This window comes from Malaclemys terrapin, chromosome 6 (assembly GCF_027887155.1).
Source record: "Malaclemys terrapin pileata isolate rMalTer1 chromosome 6, rMalTer1.hap1, whole genome shotgun sequence".
NCBI lineage: Eukaryota > Metazoa > Chordata > Testudines > Emydidae > Malaclemys > Malaclemys terrapin.
Genome location: NC_071510.1, coordinates 110,744,071 through 110,765,969, shown reverse-complemented (window position 1 = coordinate 110,765,969; position 21,899 = coordinate 110,744,071). Strand labels below are relative to the sequence as shown.

The 21,899-nt window shown below is 43.2% G+C and overlaps 1 protein-coding gene across 2 annotated transcripts in view; it reads right to left on the bottom strand.

Annotated features, from left to right (window-relative positions):
- ADAMTS12 (ADAM metallopeptidase with thrombospondin type 1 motif 12) overlaps positions 1 to 21,899 on the bottom strand; it is a 284,930-nt gene that overhangs the window by 30,157 nt on the left and 232,874 nt on the right. For both annotated transcript variants that reach the window (XM_054033253.1, XM_054033254.1), the window contains one exon: positions 5,268 to 5,478. In XM_054033253.1, the coding sequence (XP_053889228.1) occupies positions 5,268 to 5,478 (211 nt within the window). The remainder of the gene's footprint in view (positions 1 to 5,267; positions 5,479 to 21,899) is intronic.

The following is a 21,899-nucleotide window of genomic DNA, read 5'->3' as shown; positions in this document are numbered from 1 at the left end:
CTTACTTTCACCTCTGGTTCTGCCTAAGTCCCTACCTTATTCTTAGTTTCCTAGATTCTTCTGCTCCCTTCCGCTCTATCAGGGGAACCAGAAGGGGAAGGAGGAGTGTGAAGAGTTCCCTAAAACCTGCTGAATAGGAAATGGAGCCAAAACTGAATTCTGTTCTGTTTTCTGTAGCATGGATTCATGAAGATGGATGCCAAATTAATGGAATTGCATGAATACTTTGTTAATACTTTATAAGGAAGCCTGTGTAGGTTGTAACTTATTTTATCAGTCCAATATGCCAATTGAAGGGCACACTCTATGGCCTAGTACAGAAAGATCTGTGGAAAGGCCATGGGCCCGCCTCCTGTTTGACCCTCCCAATCCCTTGGATTTTCTTTGCCGTTCCATCAGCAGACTACATGGGGAGCAGTCACTATGTTTTAATGACTTCAAGGTCTGCAGCTGTGCCTGGTCCTTATGCAAATGGAGAAGAATGCTTCTTCTACCTTCCTCCCACACCCACAGGCACAATATAGTCCTCAGTGGCTGTATCTATGCTGAGATTTTTCTGAAATTTCCCCACATTTCTCTAGCTCTACAGGTACTAGCAATGGTATTAGTGAAGACTGATAGTTGGCACTTTAGCCACTGGTTCATCTAACCCTGCTCAAAGCAGGTCTAGGTGGCATGATGGTAGAAACATTAGTGGCCAGGTTACAGAATCATAGAAATGTAGAACTGGAAGGCACCTTGAAAAGTCATCAAGTCCAGCCCCGTGCGCTAAGGGAAGACCAAGTAAAACTAGACCAACTCTGACAGGTGTTTGTCTAACCTGTCCTTAAAAACCTACAGTGATGGGGACCTAACAATCTCCCTAGGTAACCTATTCCAGAGCTTAACTACCCTTATAGGTAGAAGATTTTTCCTAATAACTAACCTAAGTATCGCTTGCAGCAGATTAAGCCCATTGCTTCTTATCCTACCTTCAGTGGACATGGAGAACAATTGATCAGTATCCTCTTTGTAACAGCCCTTAGCATATTTGAAGACTGTTATCAAGTCCCCTCAAGTCTTCTCAAGACTAAACATGCCCAGATTTTGTAACCTTTCCTTATAGTTCAGCTTTTCTAAACGTTTTATCATTTTTGTTGTTCTCTTCTGGACACTCTCCAATTTCTCCACATCTTTCCTAAAGTGTGGCACCCAGAATTGGATGCTATACTCCAGCTGAGGCCTCACCAGTGCAAACGAGAGCAGGACAATTTCTTCCTTCATTTTACATATGACACACCTGTTAATATACTCCGGAATTATATTAGCCTTTTTGGCAACTGCATCACATTGTTGACTCATTCAATTTGTGATCCACTATAACCCCCAGATCTTTTTCAGTAGGACTACCACCTAACCAGTTATTCCTCATTTTGTAGTTGTGCCTTTGATTTTTCCTTCCTACATGACATTCTCATAGGCAAACTAGGGAAAGGTGGCCTAGATGAAATGACTATAAGATGGGTGCAATTCTGGCTGAAAGACTGTACACAAATTTTATAAGCATATTCTTCACTCTATTATCCAAGTCATTAATGAAAATATTGACTAGTACCAGTCCCAGGACTGACCTTGGCAGGACCCGACTAGATACGCCCTTGACAGCAAATTCTTGATAACTAGTAGCATTTTGGAGGATAGGATTAGAATAGATAACTACTCTTTGAGTAGTCTTTCAACCATTTGTACACCCATCTTATAGTCATTTCATCTGAGACCTACCGACTTGAATACATCTAATTTATCTAAATAGGGAAAAAACATTTTAAAATAATATTTTGGCTTGCATTCCTTCCCCCTTGTTGTTAATATAAATTGTGTTGAGTATCTGGTCAACTTTTACCTTTTTAGTGAAGACTAAAGCAAAATAAACATTAATACCTCAGCCTTTTTGATGCCATCCTTTATTAGTTCTTCTTCCTCACTATGTAGCCATATGGGCCTCTTACTATTCTTCTTAAGTTTCCTTCACATGAGGTAGTTTGCAGTTATGCCTTTAATATTGTCTCCTTCAGAAACTGCCTGCTTTCCTGAACAAATTTAATCCTTAGATTTTTCTTTCTGTGGGACATCACCTACCAGTTCTCTGAGTTTGTTATTCTGCTTTTCTGAAATCCACTGTCCTTATTCTGCTGCTCTCACGTCTTCCTTTCCTTAGAATCATAAAATCTATTAATTCATGATCATTTTTGACCAAATTGTCTTGCACCCTCAGATTCACAACCAATTCCTCCCTGTTTGTCAGAATCAAACCTAAAATGGCAAGCCCTCTACTTTCTTCATTCCCTTTCTTAAACTAAAAGGTTGTCCACAATAAATTCCAATAGTGTAATGGAAATTTTGTGTTTTGTCATATTATTTTTCCAACAGATGTCTGGGTAGTAAAAAGCACCCATTACTCCTTGATCTTGTGTTTTGGATATTTCTGTTATATGTTCTAGAAATACCTCATCAACCTCTTCTTCCTGATTTGGTGGTCTATAGTAGACCCCTACCATGATGTCACCCCTATTTTCCTCCCTTCTATCTTTTCCCAGAGACTTTCAATTGGTCTGCCTCTCACCTCCTTCCAGACCTCAGAACCCGCATATACATTCTTGGTGTATAATGCTACACCTCCCTTTTTTTCCTGCCTGTCCTTCCTGAACAAGCTATACCCCTCTACACCAATATAGCTGTAATTTAGCTTATGTACTACTTCCACTTATTCCTGTTTATTACCGACACTCCTTGCATTTTATACAGACATCTAAGATGTTCAGCAGATTCCCCCACTCTATACAATCACTATCCCCACTGCTAGCATGTGCTGAGCTGTACCATTACTGGAACTTTGGTGGGACAATTTCCAAAAATCCTGAGTAAATAAGGCCAGTGAGCTTGATAAATGTCTACATATTTTCTCTGTAGATCACAGCTGCAGCAATACATTTAATCTATGGCTCTTTCTTTAAAGAACTTTGAAGATTACATGTGGGACCAGATCCTGAGCTATGCTTGTTTGCTTCTGTTGAGGTTCCGGCCTTTTGAATTAATTTAAATGGCTAGCACTAGATTTTGATTAAGGATGAAGATGACAACTATTAACATTGTATTTGTTGCTTCTGAAGAAATTAACCAGTCTCATTCTAGTTTTCTTACACTTTATTGCCAGTCTGACCCAGACATTTTGGCTGTGATTTTCAAAATTTCAGATTATTTGGATCCTAATTCCTATTAGTTTTAATGGGAACTGGACATTCCAAATTCAATTATTTTAATGGGAAATGGGACTTAATATCCCATAAGTGGTTTTGAAGATCTTGCCCTTAAACTGTGGTTGACACTCAAAAAGATTTTTAGAATGACACGGTAGCTGTCCATATTTGTGTGTGCATCTTTGAATGATCTAGTCTTGTATTAAAATTAAAGTGCTCCCATTGATTTTAGTAGGATAAGAAGGTGTTGAACACCTTGCAGGATCAGGGTTGTGGATCTGAAGAGTTCTAAGGAGTGTGAAGTCCTTCTAGAGATGAAAGGCTGTAATAATGTAGATATCAAATGAGTTTAATGGAGTCACACACAGAAGATATGCTCTACTATTTTAAAACAAATTTGATATAGCAATATTTTGATGACCTCATTCTGTAGGTCACTGGCTGCCACTAAAATAACTGTACATTATTTACTGATCACTTCAAGGATATGCAGACAGTCTGGAGTTCTGACAGACAATTGTAGTCAAGGGAGACATAGCAAGATCAAATGTTGTTTGCAATACAGAAAGTAGAATGAGGGCTTTAGAGCTCTGTGTGCCAATATAAAATGCTACAAAATCTCCCAGATCTCTTCCATAGCAGTGCTGATATCTGGACTCTGAAAGGCTTGAATATGCAGGCGCTTGGAAGGCTTTTGCTACTTAGCTAATCAATATTTGTTAAACGTGGTAAATACGAAAAGCACTATGTAAATACTAAAGTTGAAATAGAAAAAAGCCTCCAAGTTAAGAACTGGATTTGGATAGAAAGTTTGGCATGTCTGTATCAAGTATTTGGTCAGGCTCATTTTTGGAGGTATTGTTATTGTTGTTATGGCTGATGTTACCATGTAGCTCTTTTACACATAGTGTATGTCTACACTGCAATTAGACACTTGTGGCTGGCCTTGGACTCACGGGACTTGGGCTGTGGGGCTGTTTAATTGCAGTGTAGACATCTGAGCTTGAGATGGAGCCCAGGCTCTGAGACCTTGTGAGGTGGGAGGTCCCACCCGACCTTGGAAGTCTACACAAGAGTTAAAGAGCCCCGCAGCCCAAGCCCGAGTCAGCTAGCCCAGGCCAGCTGTGCATTTTTAATTGCAATATAGACTTACTCATAGTCTTCAAGTTCTTTTTCCTAACATGTGAGTAAATGTTCAGTCTTGGGAGGGCATGCTGTGGTGTTCGGTTTTTCAATGCAAGATTCTGTGGAGAGGCAGTAGTCTTTGGCGAGAGGGATCTGAGAGAGTAATGGGAGTGTTGGTCTCCGATTGCCTCAAGAATTGTATCCTTAGTTGCTCTCTGGGAATGAGGCATTGGCACTGGGCTGAGATTCTGGGAAGAAGAGAATGCTGTATGCTGTGTGACCATCTCTGTTCCAGGACTGGTGCATGTGTATGAGTAAAGGAAGTTACATATAGAATATACCCACACTCTGCATCATTGATTTTGCCTTCACTGAGAAGCCAGCCTGCAAGACCCTAGAGATTTCTGCTACTGCTCAGCACAGGGGTGATGCTAGTGTCTGAATGGCAACCTGGTGTCAGAAGAAGGGGCATCATTATCATTGCTTTTATCCATCACTCCTTTACTGTAGAGAAGGGCCTGAAACAAATATCCAGAATGACTCTGGAGATAGCTTTGTATCTTTTTGCAGAACCAACCCCCCAACATACTACTTCCAAACTCGAAATTCAAATTCCAAATCTTTCGCCATTATAAAAATGTTCAGATTTTGAGTTAGGATTTGGCCTATTGTAGATTTCAACTCAGAACTAGTAATTGAACCTGGATATAGACCAGGGCTTTGGTTTAGGTATGTAGCTGGATATATAGGTTCATTATCAATTCTGGAGAGATGGGAGCACTGGTAACTTGTTTCTCTTTCTTACATCTCCCCATGATTCCTTCTGAAGAGACTTTCCACCTTGAAATTTGAAGTCGGGTGGAGACAGAACAGAAGCGTTAGTTCTTTTGACTGTCATGTGTTTACCTCAGTCCAGTTGCTCACTGTCCAGTCAGATGGGCATAGAACATCTCTGTTGCATGAAAGGTGGGTCTTTGGTTTAAGCAGATGCTGGCAGTCTTTAGCAGCCAATGCCTGCTCATCAGATCCCACTGTTTGGATGCAAAGGACAGTTCGTTTCTTCTCTCCTGTTGGGCCACAGGTGGTTGAACACTTCTGCCATTCTCCTGCCCACCACCTGTAATCCAAGTCAAAGGGAATGCAGAACATCAGAAGGACAAAAACATTAATCCACTGCAGGCACGCTAGATAAAGGTAGCTTTGGGGAGGCTCAGACAATACAGAAGAAGTAACATAATGAAGAAATCTGGGCTTGTATTTAAGTTCTTCATAGAAAATATTAAGCACCTTAAGCAACTTTCCCCCTCCATTCTGTGCCAAGTATCTGATGGGCAGTTCAGACACTGATCTTGTATCAGCAGTAGACACTGAAGGTTATATTTCTAGAATACCTAAGAATATAAGCCATATTGAGGGGATTCTTCGAAGCCTAACTATGACTGATATCTGTGCTGTTCAGGAAGTTTTGTATTTTATTTATTCATTCCTATTGTTCGCTTGCTCATTGTTTATTCATTCCTATTGCTCACTTGCTCATTATGATCTTACTGAAAGTAAATGAGAACAAATGACTAGGTCAATGGTTATGCCAATAATTAGAAGTGGAAGAGACTGTACAGGTCATCTCATTTGTTCCTCTGTCAATAAAGGATTGTTCACTATAGCACATTTTCCTGGTTTTGTCTAGTTTTAAATGACAGCATCCACTGCTTCCTTTAGGGCAATATTTCACATTGTAATAGACCTCACAATTAGATTTTTCTTTAGAGTCACCCTGCTTTAACTTTTCCTTAATTTCATCCAATTATTTCCTGTTATGTTTTCTGAGGCTACTCTACACAATCAGATACCTGCATGGCTGGCTTGCATCAGAAGAAAGGAGGGCAAAGACCATCTGAGAAGCATTGACATTTTGTGATTCATCTTGAAATATTTTTATTAGGTTTTGCAAAGCCTATCTAATGAGCTCTGGGTGGCCTTACCATTTGCAGGGACCCAGGCAAGAAGGGGGCCATAAGTTGCTGAAATGGAAGATTGGCCCAGCTGTGAACTACAAGTCCATGAAGGGATCATAAACAATGACATGCGCTCCCTGAGCTCCAGGCATGCCCTATGAAACCTCACACTGGCAACTAAACAGATGCTTGCAAAGTCACAGAGACTGAGTCAACGGTGTAAGTAGATGCAACTCTACTGGAGTGAGTAGACTTCAATGAGCCCTGGTTTTGACCTAAAATCTATACCATTTGTTAGATTTCTTTCTTCTTAGTAATAGTTTCATAGTAAGACAATTACACCACTTTTCTACAATTGTCCTTTAGCTTACAGACATAGTAGGTCCCATATCTTCTTCTGGGTCTCTTTCCTTGACTATATGAATTGCCACTATCAATGCCAATGAATAGTTACTGGGCCAGGGAAAGAGGAAGTGAGAATAGCTCTATAACCTGATGGTTAAAGTGCTCAACTAGGATAGGGGAGACCCAAGTACAATCCCTGCTCCAATGACTATTTAATTACTTATATATGGTGGAACACACTCAACAAAGATATTGAGAGAGTCCCACACCAGGCTATATCCCCAGAGCCCAGTAACTAGGGTGCCCTCCTGCAGTGTAGGAGACTGAAATTCAAATCCTTTCTCCACATCAGGCAGATGTGGGAACTGAACCCAGATCTCCCACATCCCAGGTGAGTGCCTGGGATTCAAGGTTGTAAGAAAGGCATAAAACATTTTGTATCAACATTACCAAAACATTTTGATTTTTTTGTTTGGTTGAAACTATTCAGCAAATTCAACATTGCAGAAATTTGTGAATAGGTTTGGATTGACCAGAACTTCATTTTTTGATGAATCAACTATTCACTGGGGAAAAAATCGCCCAGCTCTAGCCATCACATTACAATATCTTGTTTCTTCACCCTAGATTTCCCTTTCTGATTGTTTGCTTTCTGAATCAAATTAAAAGCTAAAATAAAATAAAAGTATAGCTCAGAACATGAACCAAGGAGTCAAATTTTGTTCTAGATCATACCGATTTATATCTAGAGTAATTCCAATGAAGTTAATACACTTGGAGTTACACTGGTTTAATCAAGAAATTGACCTATTACTTGTTAAACTTACAGTACTACACAAGAAATGCTAAGAAAGAAATAAGGGCTTATTGTCCTAGCATTTCCTGGTTTATCATCTATCTGATTTTAAGACATGATCAGGTATATTTAAGGACTAACACAATTCCAAAATCTGTAGGATTCATTGATCTGTAGGGTTGTGAGGAATTCGGCAGGCTTTGGTGGTGATTCAAGTGTGCAATGCTGCCTGCATTTCAAAATAGCCATGTCCTCAGTCCCCAAAATAGCCAAGACAGACTCAACCAGGAGGGTTAAGTTCTGGCTACCTCTGTGGGAGCTCTCATTGACCCTCTGGGTAAAATGTAAAGGTTTCAAACTCATAGATGCAACTCCATTGGCTTCAGTGGATGAGCACATGCTAATACAAGGTCTGAATTTTCAGTAAGAGTGCATTATAGCCAGAAAGAAACATGCCTCGCTCATAGGAGATGGAATCCAAATGTACACTGAAATTTTTTTTTGGGCATAAGCTTTCGTGGGCTAAAATCCACTTCATCAGATGCATGCAGTGGAAAATACGGTAGGAATATATATATATATATACACACACACACACAGAGAACATGCAAAAATGGGGGTAGCCATACCAACTCTTATGAGACTAATCAATTAAGGTGGGCTATTATCAGCAGGAGAAAAAAACCCGTTTATAGTGATAATCAGGATGGCCCATTTCAAACAGTTGACAAGAAGGTATGAGTAACAGTAGGGAGAAAATTAGCGTGGGGAAATATTTTTTAGTTTGTGTAATGACCCATCCACTCACAGTCTTTATTCAAGCCTAATTTAATGGTGTCCAGTTTGAAAATTAATTCCAGTTCTTCAGTTTCTCACTGACAACCGCATTTGCTCCAATCCCTCAGACAGGGACAAGCACATACAAGATCTCTATCAAGCATTCTTAAAACTAAAATACCCACCTGCTGAAGTGAAGAAACAGATTGACAGAGCCAGAAGAGTACCCAGAAGTCATCTACTACAGGACAGGCTCAACAAAGAAAGTAACAGAACGCCACTAGCTGTCACCTTCAGCCCCCAACTAAAACCTCTCCAGCGCATCATCAAGGATCTACAACCTATCCTGAAGGATGATCCCTCACTCTCACAGATCTTGGGAGACAGGCCAGTCCTCGCTTACAGACAGCCCCCCAACCTGAAGCAAATACTCACCAGCAACCACACACCACACAACAAAAACACTAACCCAGGAACCTATCCTTGCAACAAAGCATGTTGCCAACTCTGTCCACATATCTATTCAAGGGATACCATCATAGGACCTAATCACATCAGCCACGCCATCAGGGCTCATTCACCTGCGCATCTACCAATGTTATATATGCCATCATGTGCCAGCAGTGCCCCTCTGCCATGTACATTGGCCAAACCGGACAGTCTCTAGCAAAAGAATAAATAGACACAAATCAAGAATTATAACATTCAAAAACCAGCCGGAGAACACTTCAACCTCCCTGGACACTCAATTACAGATCTAAAAGTCACAATTCTTCACCAAAAAAACTTCAAAAACAGACTCCAACGAGACACTGCAGAACTGGAATTAATTTGCAAACTGGACACCATTAAATTAGACTTGAATAAAGACTGGGAGTGGACGGGTTATTACACAAACTAAAAACTATTTCCCCACAATAATTTTTCCCCTACTGTTACTCACACCTTCTTGTCAGCTGTTTGAAATGGGCCATCCTGATTATCACTACAAAAGTTTTTTTTCTCCTGCTGATAATAGCTCACCTTAATCGATTAGTCCTGTTAGAATTGGTTTGGCAACTCCAATTTTTTTCATGTTCTGTGTGTGTGTCTATATATATATATATATCTTGCTACTGTATTTTCCATTGCATGCCTCTGATGAAGTGGGTTTTAGCCCACGAAAGCTTATGCCCAAATACATTTGTTAGTCTCTAAGGTGTCACAAGTACTGCTCGTTCTTTTTGCTGATACAGACTAACACGGCTACCACTCTGAAAGCTGAAATCTTTGAGAACAGCAACTGGGAGTGAATCACTAAATATCAACATTAATTATTTGAGACAGAATTCAGCGAGTGCCAAAATAATGCCATTTCCAGCATATTGTGTAGCAAGGAGGCATGGCCTCCCTCAGAGAGTGACAGAGAAGAACCACAACACACCCCTTAGTGGGCTGAACCACAACACACCCCTTAGTGGGCTGAACCAGAGAGCCATGTCCACCCCGCCGGAAGCGGAAGGGTGGGACAGGAGGGGGAAGTACAAAAGGTGGGCCCTGCAACTCAGTTGTGGTGGAGCCACCACAGGAGACGACGCATCCCGCTTGCTGCTGGAGCCTGCAGAGGAGCTACCAAGGCTACCTCCTGAGGACTAGCTAGATCTCCCCGGGCTGCTGGCTGACCAAGATGCTGAGGAGTTGCTGGGGCTGCCGCCTGCGGACTGGCCAGAGCTCCCCAAGACGACAGACGCAGGTACACCTGAGGGGGAGAGTAGGAAGCAGCCCAGGGAAACCAGGCAACAGTCTGGTTGGGAGCTGGCCTGATACAAGGTCAGTGTGCTGCAGGCAGATCCCCGCTGATCCAGTGATGGACCACTCCGCCGCTGTTAGGGTCCTGGGCTAGGACGCGGTGGAATTGGGCAGGCCTGTGTCCCCCCTGTCACCCCACTCCTGGGGTGGCAATACTTAGGCCTCCTTAGGCCTGGAGGCCTGTGCTCCTCAGGCAACCCTACGTGAGCCCCATAGACTCTCTTGGTGCTCACCCTTACCTGAGCCTCTAGACTTTATGGGGCTCACCCCATGGGGGCTCATAGACAGCATAGCTGCTCTGCCCTGATTGCAGGCCAGAGCCCACTCAATTGCTTTGCCTCCCTGCCCTGACTGGGCCTGGGGGCTCACAGACTGACGTACTGTTCTGCCCGGCTGGACGACCAGAGCACTAGGTGAAGCTAGTTCCCTACTTTGAGCACCTTTATAAGTACGTGACAGCAAAGAGGCGTGGCCTCCCAAGAGACTGACAGAGAGGGATGGCCACCCAACCTACAACTGAAAAGGCAAAACTACTTAAATGAAGTTTAAGAGTACTTTAAACAAGATCATTAGGTGTACTTGAATAGCTATCCGTGTTTTAAGAAAAATTTCCCACAATCCACTTTTAATCTTGTTTCTCAACAAAAACAAAACAAAATAAAACCAAGCACCTCCACTCAAAAAAACCTCCCCCCACTAAACCTTGGCTGCTTCATATGAACAAAGAATTAATATTTTGAATTCTAGTGTACGATATGAAACAGAACCAATGCCTACTATAGTAATTGAATTACTGTGTACTACCTTTGATATTTTCTGTATACACTGCTGACTGGATTAAATGTTAGTCCGAAAGCACTTCAATTCATGCTGACTGAACATCTGACTTATTCAATTACCTGATCAGGGGATTTCAGCTGTGTCACCAAAAAGCGATAATGTGCCTCTTTGCTGTCATTTCTTACCATTTCCTCTGTTAGTCACAGGGCAAATATTTGTATCAGTTCATTACCTCTGGGAAGCTAGCTATTATTTTCTACATCACTGTGGGCAAAATATTGCTTAATACAAAAGCAGAGTAATGGTAAAATAAATACTCCCATGCTAATAAATACATAATAAATTATTATTGTGTCAGGTTTCATTCTTTTTCTGCCATGTATCCTATTCTGCAATACATCCCTCTTTGCGCTTCTTACCTCCCCCATCCTAATCTTTTTCTCTAATTTGGCTCCTCAGTTTCTACTCCCATCCTTTGTTCCCTGGTAGTTTCACTCAACTGCAAAAGGGCTCTCACTGATATGAGGGTTACTGACAGCAATTTATTTATAATCATACAATTAAAAAAAGACACTGAGCCATCAAGCTGTGCACACTTCTAATTTGTGTAACCATCTGCTCTCATCACTGGTCCTCCTTATGTTCCCTTTCCCATTCCCGTCTATTGTTTGGTGCATTTTCTCTTAAATTAGATAGAAAGGCTTTGGGGGCAGGAACTCTTTTCCTACTTGTTTGTACAGTACACTGGGACCACAATCCTGACCGAGGCCTCAGGATCTTACCACTTCTGTGCTCCTGCATCTTGTCTCTAAGAATTTCATTTCCCCTCCATGCAGGTACAAACAACAAAGTGAAATTGACAAGTTGTTGAGAAGACACTGGCAAATCTTCTCAGTGGAGCGCAGCAGTAAAGAAAAATACTGAATCAATTCACTTTGTGTGATGCTCTCACCTTCCAGATCTTCTTTCCAGCTCTTTTTTTTTTTTTTTTGTAACCTCTTCTGTTCTGTAAGGCCCTGATCCAGCTAGGCACTTCAGCACCTGTGCAACTTCAAGCATGTGAATAGTCCTATTTACTTTAATGGAACATCTTGTATGCTTCATGTTACATATGTGAAGTGCTGAGTGCCCTTCATTCCCACAGACCTCAGCAGTATTCAGCACCTTGAGGGAGTGCTTAGCAGCTTGCAGGATGAAGCCCTAAATCCTTAGTCTCCATCTTTCCCTTCTCACATACACACATTCTGTTGCAGATACTTTTTCTTTACTGGGTGGCTCTTGCCACCACAGGCTATCAGCTTTCAATATAAAGCAAAACACATCGCCCATATTCCATAAACTGATACATTGTCAAAGGACATAGCTAGACCAGGACTAGTAACATGTAAGTAATAAGTTGTTACACACAAAAAGCTAGGTTAAAAGAACATTACGGTTACAAAGTCAAGCACTCCAGTTAGGAAATGTCAGAATGAAGGTTGCCGGTGCATCCTCAGTTTGGTGCCCTTGTGCATATGCAGGACAACACAGTCTTTAATTACATCGAGTCATATAGTCACAGAGTTTAAGGAGAGAAGGGACCACTAGATCAGCTAATCTGACCTCCTGTATATCACAGGCCACCAACACCACCAAGCACCCACACACTAAACCCAACAATGGAAATTAGACCAAAGTATTACAGCCCACAGGGGACTAGACTATTATGTACCATGGGGAGAGATTAGGAGGGACTGAGGTGCACCAGTTTCTGAGGCCCCTGCAGTGGCAGGGAAATGATTAAATGAGATATAGCCAGATAATCCTGGCAAGTGACCAACACCCACGTGCTACAGAGGAAGGCGAAACCACCCCCCAAAGTCACTGCCAGTCTGATCGCGGGGGGTGGGGAATTGCTTCCTGACTCCACATATGACGATCAATTAGACCCCGAGCATGAGAGCAAGAACCAGCCAGCAAGAACCTGAAGGAGAAAACTCTCGGTGCCACTCAGAGACCTGGCCCCACCCTGCCCAGTGTCCCATCTCCACCTGTGGCCATCCCAGATACTTTAGAGGAAGGAAATTAAAAACATCTGGGGTGGTGGTGGTGGTGAGGAATCACTTTCTGACCCCTGGAGGTGGCTGACTGAAGCCTAGAAGGATGAGCTTTTAGGAACATAAAACATAAACCAGAAGTCTGATCCCCACCATCACAAGCAACCTCATCACACAATAGCACTCATGAATTTGTCCAGCTCTCTCTTAAAACTAATAAAGTTGTTGTCTGATTTTATACTGTGCATTGGTTTAAATGACTTTCCTACCATCACATAGGAACTCTGTGGCAGGGGCGTGGTTAGAATCCAGCTCTCCAGGGCAACAATCAACTGCCTTGGTCTTAAAAAGAAGAACAGGGGTACTTGTGGCACCTTAGAGACTAACAAATTTATTAGAGCATAAGCTTTCGTGGACTACAGCCCACTTCGTAGTCCACGAAAGCTTATGCTCTAATAAATCTGTTAGTCTCTAAGGTGCCACAAGTACTCCTGTTCTTCTTTTTGCGGATACAGACTAACACGGCTGCTACTCTGAAACCTGCCTTGGTCTTGACACCCACCCTTTCTTTTCCTGCAATCCCCTGCCTCATTCACTACACACATTCCAAATTTTGCAAGAAACGAGACCAGGGTCCTACCAACAAAGCCTCACTCACTACACTACCCTGATCCATCCGCAGAGCAGTTCCATCCAGTGCACTGAATGAGGCAGGGGTCCTGTGGAACAATAGTATTTGGCCTGTGTCTAATGTATCATAATGCATATGCACAAGAGGGCCGAATTAAGATTGCACAGGCAATTTTCTGCTTCCACAAACAGAATAATGATGGCCATGTTAAGACACTACACTGGGACTTGGGCGATCTTGAGTTCTATTCTTGTGTGACCCTGAGAAATCACTTAATTTCTCTGTGCCTCATTCCTCCCCCAATAAAAATATTGGAAATAATAATGCTTCCTTTTTTTCAGCATGTGTTTAGTTCGTAAGTATGTTGAGGGAGGGATTGTCTCTGATGGTGTCATGGATCGCACACTGGACTAGAGTGCAGGAGGTCTGGGTTCAATTCACATTGACATTGGATAAGTCACTTCCCTCCCTGGGCCTCAGGGATACTACCCTCCTTTGTAAAGCATTTTGAGATATACCGATGAACAGGCCTAGGTATTACTATTAGTATGTTTCTGTACAGCACCCAGGACAATAGGGCCTCAATCTTGGCTAGGACCTCTAGGTATTACTGTAATACAAATAACAACAATACTCTCTGTCCTTTACGATTGCTGGAATTTACTAAGCAAACTGTTGGCGGTGGTTAAAAAAGTTTTTCTCCTAAAAGCAGCAGCAAGCTTCCTTGAGAATGTCAGAACACCACTGAGATGGCAGGAGATTGAAGACTTCAAATTATCTATTTATGGACATTCTGGCTGAGCAGCTATTCATGTCAAAAAAAGGCCAGGACAATTTTCTTGAGAAGGAAGGAAGAAAATTTCTATTCATTTGGTAGGTACAGAAGAGTGTAAGTAAAGAAAATACATCGTTCTTTCCTTTCAGGACAATACAATGAATTTTACACTGAGCATCTATAAAGATAAACACCTGCTTACCAACCAAGCAATATAATTGTAAATTATATTGGTTCATACCAGCATCTTTCTGTGCTGCTGCCTGTCAATAACACTCTAGTTAATGGGGCTGTCATATCTGCATTTCCATCAAATGCTAGCTCCCCATTGTAGGAGTCAACCATTTCTGTTCTACTCTGAGTTGACACTTTACATATTTGTGTGCAATAAAATATTTTAGAAATGTCTTCTGTAGCTCCAGATTATTTAACTAGAGAATGGGCAAAAGAGTTTTATCACATGCCTCCAATCGCCTAAGAAACATGAATGTTTGGACTCCGACTTCTCAGAAACCTGTGATTTAACCAGTTTCCAACTAACTTCCTGAAATCTATTAGCTGAGAAGGTGGAAGTCAAGACATTACCCTGAGCGACTTGCAGCCAGGCTGGTGATATGTACATTTTATCAAAGGTAAGCTGCATAGCAATAGAATGGAATGTCTTCCAGCTCCTGTATAATTCGGTTTGAATTCATAGTATGATGGCTAATCTTGTGGTCATGTGTTTTCAGTCCATGGGATCCAATAGATGGTAAGGAAGCTATCTGAGAAAACTTCCTCATGTCTGCTTTTGATGATACATTTCCATTGAGAAATTTATCTGCATGTTGGAAAGTGGATGACCGGCTAATAAGCACATTGCCTTTGATGGTAACTTAGTTTCTGGAGCCAGGAAATCCAGGGGTATGGTTACATAGCCAACCAAAGGTCCATCCATGACTGCGTTGTGTCTGACCCTCCAAATCCCTTCTCAGTTCTTAACAAGCATCGAGTATAGTCAGGCCTGTATCCTTAGAATCTCTGACAGATTCAGCAAGTGAATACTTCCCTGTGTGCCCTATTTTCAAGGGCAGAAATACCATCTCCCTGTCACTCTGATTTTCATCAAAACAAAGAAACTGCTTTACTACTACTTTACTTTCCTAGTTTGAACTGCTAGCGTGCCTGCCATTGGAGGCTCCAAAAGAACTGGATCACACCACTGAAGATGCCATCGCTTGGCTAGATGACTATGCACGCACTAAATAAATAAATACTTTGCGGAGAGGAAGCTTAGCCATCCTTCTGGCTTGTAGATGACACAGCTGTAGGAGCCTAGCTGTGGGCTTCAAAGCTTTAGAAAATAATTGCAATAGCTCACTATGAGTCCATGGCATGTGTGTGTGTGTGTGCGCGCGCACATGCGCATGCACCACTGGCCATTGTGGAATGAAATGTTAGCATTAACTCAGTCTGTGATCGTATTGCCTTGTAGTGAGCAGTCTACAAAGAGGATATATTGCTATAAGGCTTGATAGGGAACAGCAATCCCCCATTACTCAAGTAGCAGAGGCCTGTGTTTTTAGAACAGGGGCTCCTAAGTTCCATCTTTCATGTGCTGTGTGTGTGCTTTAAATGCAGCTCCAGATTTATTATTCTGTTTCTGACTTATTCTTTTTTAATTATCAGAAATCATGGCTACTCTATGATTTTGTGCTGCTACAAGTAGTAGCTATGCTGTCCAGCAGCTCATATACATCACAGGCAACTAATTATCACAACTAAGAAGAGAGAAATAAACAAGCAAACCCCTATCGCTATGTTTTATGAATCTCCTGCATTTCACTTTATCAATATTTTACTATTATCACTAGTACTCTATAAAGGACATTTACCAAAGGAGACAGAAAGAATTGTAAATGGTTTTAGAACTGCCAATCAGACTGGGATTAAGCTAGAGCATCTCTTCTGCAGTGTGCAGAAAGCTAGGCACAACAAGTCATGTTTAACATAATTCTATAATCACTAAGAGATGATTTACAGCAATCTAATTTCCTACAGCAGGCTCTGACTGCTAGTGAAGAGAAACAGTGATTTCCAAATGTAAGCAGCAGAAGCTAGATAATATGGTCTTTAAGGATCTTTTAACTTCTGAATAACCCAGTCATTTCTCTTTGGGACTTTGGAATAAAGAGCTTAATTTATATTTTTATAAATATAAATGCTCCTGTGTGTTCAGTTTAGCCTCAGCTATTATGGAAGCCATTAGTTAATAAATTTGATTCTGCTGTCAATTGACTTCCTTGGCAATTTGCACAGATTTACTACCAAGCTGCGTTCTTTATACTTTTAAAATGATTTATATAGGCCGGAACAGCATTCCTAGATATTTCCCCAAAGAGACATCATACATAACTGTGAACTGCTGCAGGAACAAGTAATAATCCCCCGAACATCTGTACATTATTTACTATATAAAAGCAGCAATATCCATCGTGCAGTTCAGTACTGACAAATGCAAAGTTATACACAGCGGAAGGAATAATTTTAACTACTCCAGCCATTGCTTGGTTCGAAATTCACTGGAACCACTAAGGAAAAAACCTTAAGGATCATTACGGACAGCTCAATGAAAACATCTGCTTAGTGACAGACAGTTGTCAAAAATAAATAAATAAAGCAAAAAATATTTGGGTATGTAAACAGTGAGATAGAAAACAGTACTAAAAATAGTGCATTACATATAAATCAATAGTTTGCTCTCACCTAGAATACTGTATTCAGTTCTGGTTGGCCCATCCCACAAAGAGATGTAGCAGAAAGGGAGGGTCCAGAGATAGACAACAACAACGATGAGTAAGAATTAACATAATGCAATAGGGACATGGGAAAACTTCCATGAGAGTAGACAATGAAAAGACCAGGACTGTTTAGTTTAGAGAGAGTAGACATATAAGTCTACTTTGACCGTGTGCTTGATTGCTTGCTTGTTTGTTTGAAAAGTGTGAATTGGGAGTGCTTTGTTCCAGCTGGGCCTTGAGTGGGCCTGACTGGTATATAAGGGCAGTCAGCAGCGAACCAGCTGAGCGGCGAACAGCAGAGGCTAACAGCGGGAGTTTGCCTGGGAGCTGTCCGAGAGGAGGTACGCTAAGTGCTGCATTAGGGGGGCTGTGTTGGTGAGTATCTGAGTGTCTGCTGCTGGGACAGTTGGTCAGTTTGACCGTGTGCTTGATTGCTTGCTTGTTTGTTTGAAAAGTGTGAATTGGGAGTGCTTTGTTCCAGCTGGGCCTTGAGTGGGCCTGACTGGTATATAAGGGCAGTCAGCAGCGAACCAGCTGAGCGGCGCACAGCAGAGGCTAACAGCGGGAGTTTGCCTGGGAGTTCGCGTGGGGAGAGCGCACTGAGGCTTTCATCTGCAGGTTTCTCCGAGTAGTTCCTGCAACAGTTGAGGAAGCTCCTAAGAGGACGGTGATATGGAAGGTGAGCGATCAGCCGTTGTAACCTGCACAGGTTGTGCCATGTTTGTCTTTCTTCCGCAGGACAGAAGCGACTTTGTCTGCACAAAGTGCAAGCTGGTCTCCATATTGGAGGAGAAGGTTTGAGGGCTGGAGAAACAAGTATCGACTCTGCGTTGCATAAGGGAAAATGAAGATTTCCTGGACAGACGTCAGGAGATGCTTCTACGGCCACAATGTTCTGAAGATTCAGAGCAGGCGCAGCAGGGACAGAAGGATTGTGAGGAGGTTTGGCAGCATGTGACCTCCAGAAGAAGAAAGAGGAGCGTCCATGCACCAGCAATGGAGATACAGGTGAGGAATCGTTTCCATGTTCTCTCTACAGGTGCTAATGCGGAGAGTGGACTAGATGGCCCATCTGAGGGAAGGGAGCAGAAGGAGACTCCACCGATTGGAAGGCAAAAGATGCACTGTCCTAGGGATGGGGGTTCCACGACCACCACTCCCAAGAGGAGGAGGAGGGTGGTGGTGGTCGGGGACTCCCTCCTCAGGGGGACTGAGTCATCTATCTGCCGCCCTGACCGGGAAAACCGAGAGGTCTGCTGCTTGCCAGGAGCTAGGATACACGATGTGACGGAGAGACTGCCGAGACTCATCAAGCCCTCGGATCGCTACCCCTTCCTGCTTCTCCACGTGGGCACCAATGATACTGCCAAGAATGACCTTGAGCGGATCACTGCAGACTACGTGGCTCTGGGAAGAAGGATAAAGGAGTTTGAGGCGCAAGTGGTGTTCTCGTCCATCCTCCCTGTGCAAGGAAAAGGCCGGGGTAGAGACCGTCGAATCGTGGAAGTCAACGAATGGCTACGCAGGTGGTGTCGGAGAGAAGGCTTTGGATTCTTCGACCATGGGATGGTCTTCCAAGAAGGAGTGCTAGGCAGAGACGGGCTCCACCTAACGAAGAGAGGGAAGAGCATCTTCGCCAGCAGGCTGGCTAACCTAGTGAGGAGGGCTTTAAACTAGGTTCACCGGGGGAAGGAGACCAAAGCCCTGAGGTAAGTGGGGAAATGGGATCCTGGGAGGAAGCACAAGCAGGAGAGCGCAACAGGGGAGGACTCCTGTCTCATGCTGAGAAAGAGGGACGATCGTTGAGTTATCTTAAGTGCCTATACACAAATGCAAGAAGCCTGGGAAACAAGCAGGGAGAACTGGAAGTCCTGGCACAGTCAGGGAACTATGATGTGATTGGAATAACAGAGACTTGGTGGGATAACTCACATGACTGGAGTACTGTCATGGATGGATATAAACTGTTCAGGAAGGACAGGCAGGGCAGAAAAGGTGGGGGAGTTGCGTTGTATGTAAGAGAGGAGTATGACTGCTCAGAGCTCCGGTATGATACTGCAGAAAAACCTGAGAGTCTCTGGATAAAGTTGAGAAGTGTGAGCAACAAGGGTGATGTCGTGGTTGGAGTCTGCTATAGACCACCAGACCAGGGGGACGAGGTGGACGAGGCTTTCTTCTGGCAACTAGCAGAAGTTGCTAGATCACAGGCCCTGGTTCTCATGGGAGACTTTAATCACCCTGATATCTGCTGGGAGAGCAATACAGCGGTGCACAGGCAATCCAGGAAATTTTTGGAAAGTGTAGGGGACAATTTCCTGGTGCAAGTGCTGGAGGAACCAACTAGGGGCAAAGCTTTTCTTGACCTGCTGCTCACAAACAGGGAAGAACTAGTAGGGGAAGCAAAAGTGGATGGGAACCTGGGAGGCAGTGACCATGAGATGGTCGAGTTCAGGATCCTGACACAAGGAAGAAAGGAGAGCAGCAGAATACGGACCCTGGACTTCAGAAAAGCAGACTTTGACTCCCTCAGGGAACAGATGGGCAGGATCCCCTGGGAGAATAACATGAAGGGCAAAGGGGTCCAGGAGAGCTGGCTGTATTTTAAAGAATCCTTATTGAGGTTGCAGGAACAAACCATCCCGATGTGTAGAAAGAATAGTAAATATGGCAGGCGACCAGCTTGGCTAAACAGTGTAATCCTTGCTGATCTTAAACGCAAAAAAGAGGCTTATAAGGAGTGGAAGATTGGACAAATGACCAGGGAGGAGTATAAAAATATTGCTCAGGCGTGCAGGAGTGAAATCAGGAAGGCCAAATCACTCTTGGAGTTGCAGTTAGCAAGAGATGTTAAGAGTAACAAGAAGGGTTTCTTCAGGTATGTTAGCAACAAGAAGAAAATCAAGGAAAGTGTGGGCCCCTTACTGAATGAGGGAGGCAACCTAGTGACCGAGGATGTGGAAAAAGCTAATGTACTCAATGATTTTTTTGCCTCTGTCTTCACGCACAAGGTCAGCTCCCAGATTGCTGCACTGGGCAGTACAGCATGGGGAGAAGGTGGCCAACCCTCTGTGGAGAAAGAAGTGGTTCGGGACTATTTAGAAAAACTGGACGTGCACAAGTCCATGGGGCCGGATGCGCTGCATCCGAGGGTGCTAAAGGAGTTGGCGGGTGAGATTGCAGAGCCATTAGCCATTATTTTTGAAAACTCATGGCGATCGGGGGAGGTCCCAGATGACTGGAAAAAGGCTAATGTAGTGCCCATCTTTAAAAAAGGGAAGAAGGAGGATCCGGGGAACTACAGGCCAGTCAGCCTCACCTCAGTCCCTGGAAAAATCATGGAGCAGGTCCTCAAGGAATCAATTATGAAACATTTAGAGGAGAGGAAAGTGATCAGGAACAGTCAGCATGGATTCACGAAGGGGAAGTCGTGCCTGACTAACCTAATTGCCTTCTATGATGAGATAACTGGCTCTGTGGATGAGGGGAAAGCAGTGGATGTGTTATTTCTTGACTTTAGCAAAGCTTTTGATACTGTCTCCCACAGTATTCTTGCCACCAAGTTAAAGAAGTATGGGCTGGATGAATGGACAGTAAGGTGGATAGAAAGCTGGCTAGATCGTCGGGCTCAACGGGTAGTGATCAATGGCTCCATGTCTAGTTGGCAGCCGGTTTCAAGTGGAGTGCCCCAAGGGTCGGTCCTGGGGCCGGTTTTGTTTAATATCTTTATTAATGATCTGGAGGATGGTGTGGACTGCACTCTCAGCAAGTTTGCAGATGACACTAAACTAGGAGGCGTGGTAGATACACTAGAGGGTAGGGATCGGCTACAGAGGGACCTAGACAAATTAGAGGATTGGGCAGAAAAAAACCTGATGAGGTTCAACAAGGACAAGTGCAGAGTCCTGCACTTAGGACGGAAGAATCCCATGCACTGCTACAGACTAGGGACCGAATGGCTAGGTAGCAGTTCTGCTGAAAAGGACCTAGGGGTCACAGTGGACGAGAAGCTGGATATGAGTCAACAGTGTGCTCTTGTTGCCAAGAAGGCTAACGGCATTTTGGGCTGTATAAGTAGGGGCATTGCCAGCAGATCGAGGAACGTGATCGTTCCCCTTTATTCGACATTGGTGAGGCCTCATCTGGAATACTGTGTCCAGTTTTGGTCCCCACACTACAAGAAGGATGTGGAAAAATTGGAAAGAGTCCAGCGGAGGGCAACAAAAATGATTAGGGGTCTGGAGCACATGACTTATGAGGAGAGGCTGAGAGAACTGGGATTGTTTAGTCTCCAGAAGAGAAGAATGAGGGGGGATTTGATAGCAGCCTTCAACTACCTGAAGGGGGGTTCCAAAGAGGATGGAGCTCGGCTGTTCTCAGTGGTGGCAGATGACAGAACAAGGAGCAATGGTCTCAAGCTGCAGTGGGGGAGGTCCAGGTTGGATATCAGGAAAAACTATTTCACTAGGAGGGTGGTGAAACACTGGAATGCGTTACCTAGGGAGGTGGTGGAGTCTCCTTCCTTGGAGGTTTTTAAGGCCCGGCTTGACAAAGCCCTGGCTGGGATGATTTAGCTGGGAATTGGTCCTGCTTTGAGCAGGGGGTTGGACTAGATGACCTCTTGAGGTCCCTTCCAACTCTGATATTCTATGATTCTATGATTCTAAGTAGGGACATAAGTGTATTAAATAATAAATGTACAGAGAAGGTAAATTGGGCATTCCTATTTACCCTCCTTCCTAATACCAGAACAAGGGAACATTCAATATAACTGAAAAGCAGATTTAAAACTGTTGAAAATAAATAGTTGTTTCGAACACATAGTGAGAAATTAACCTTCATCACATGATATCAAAGCTCAGAGATTAGCAAAATTTT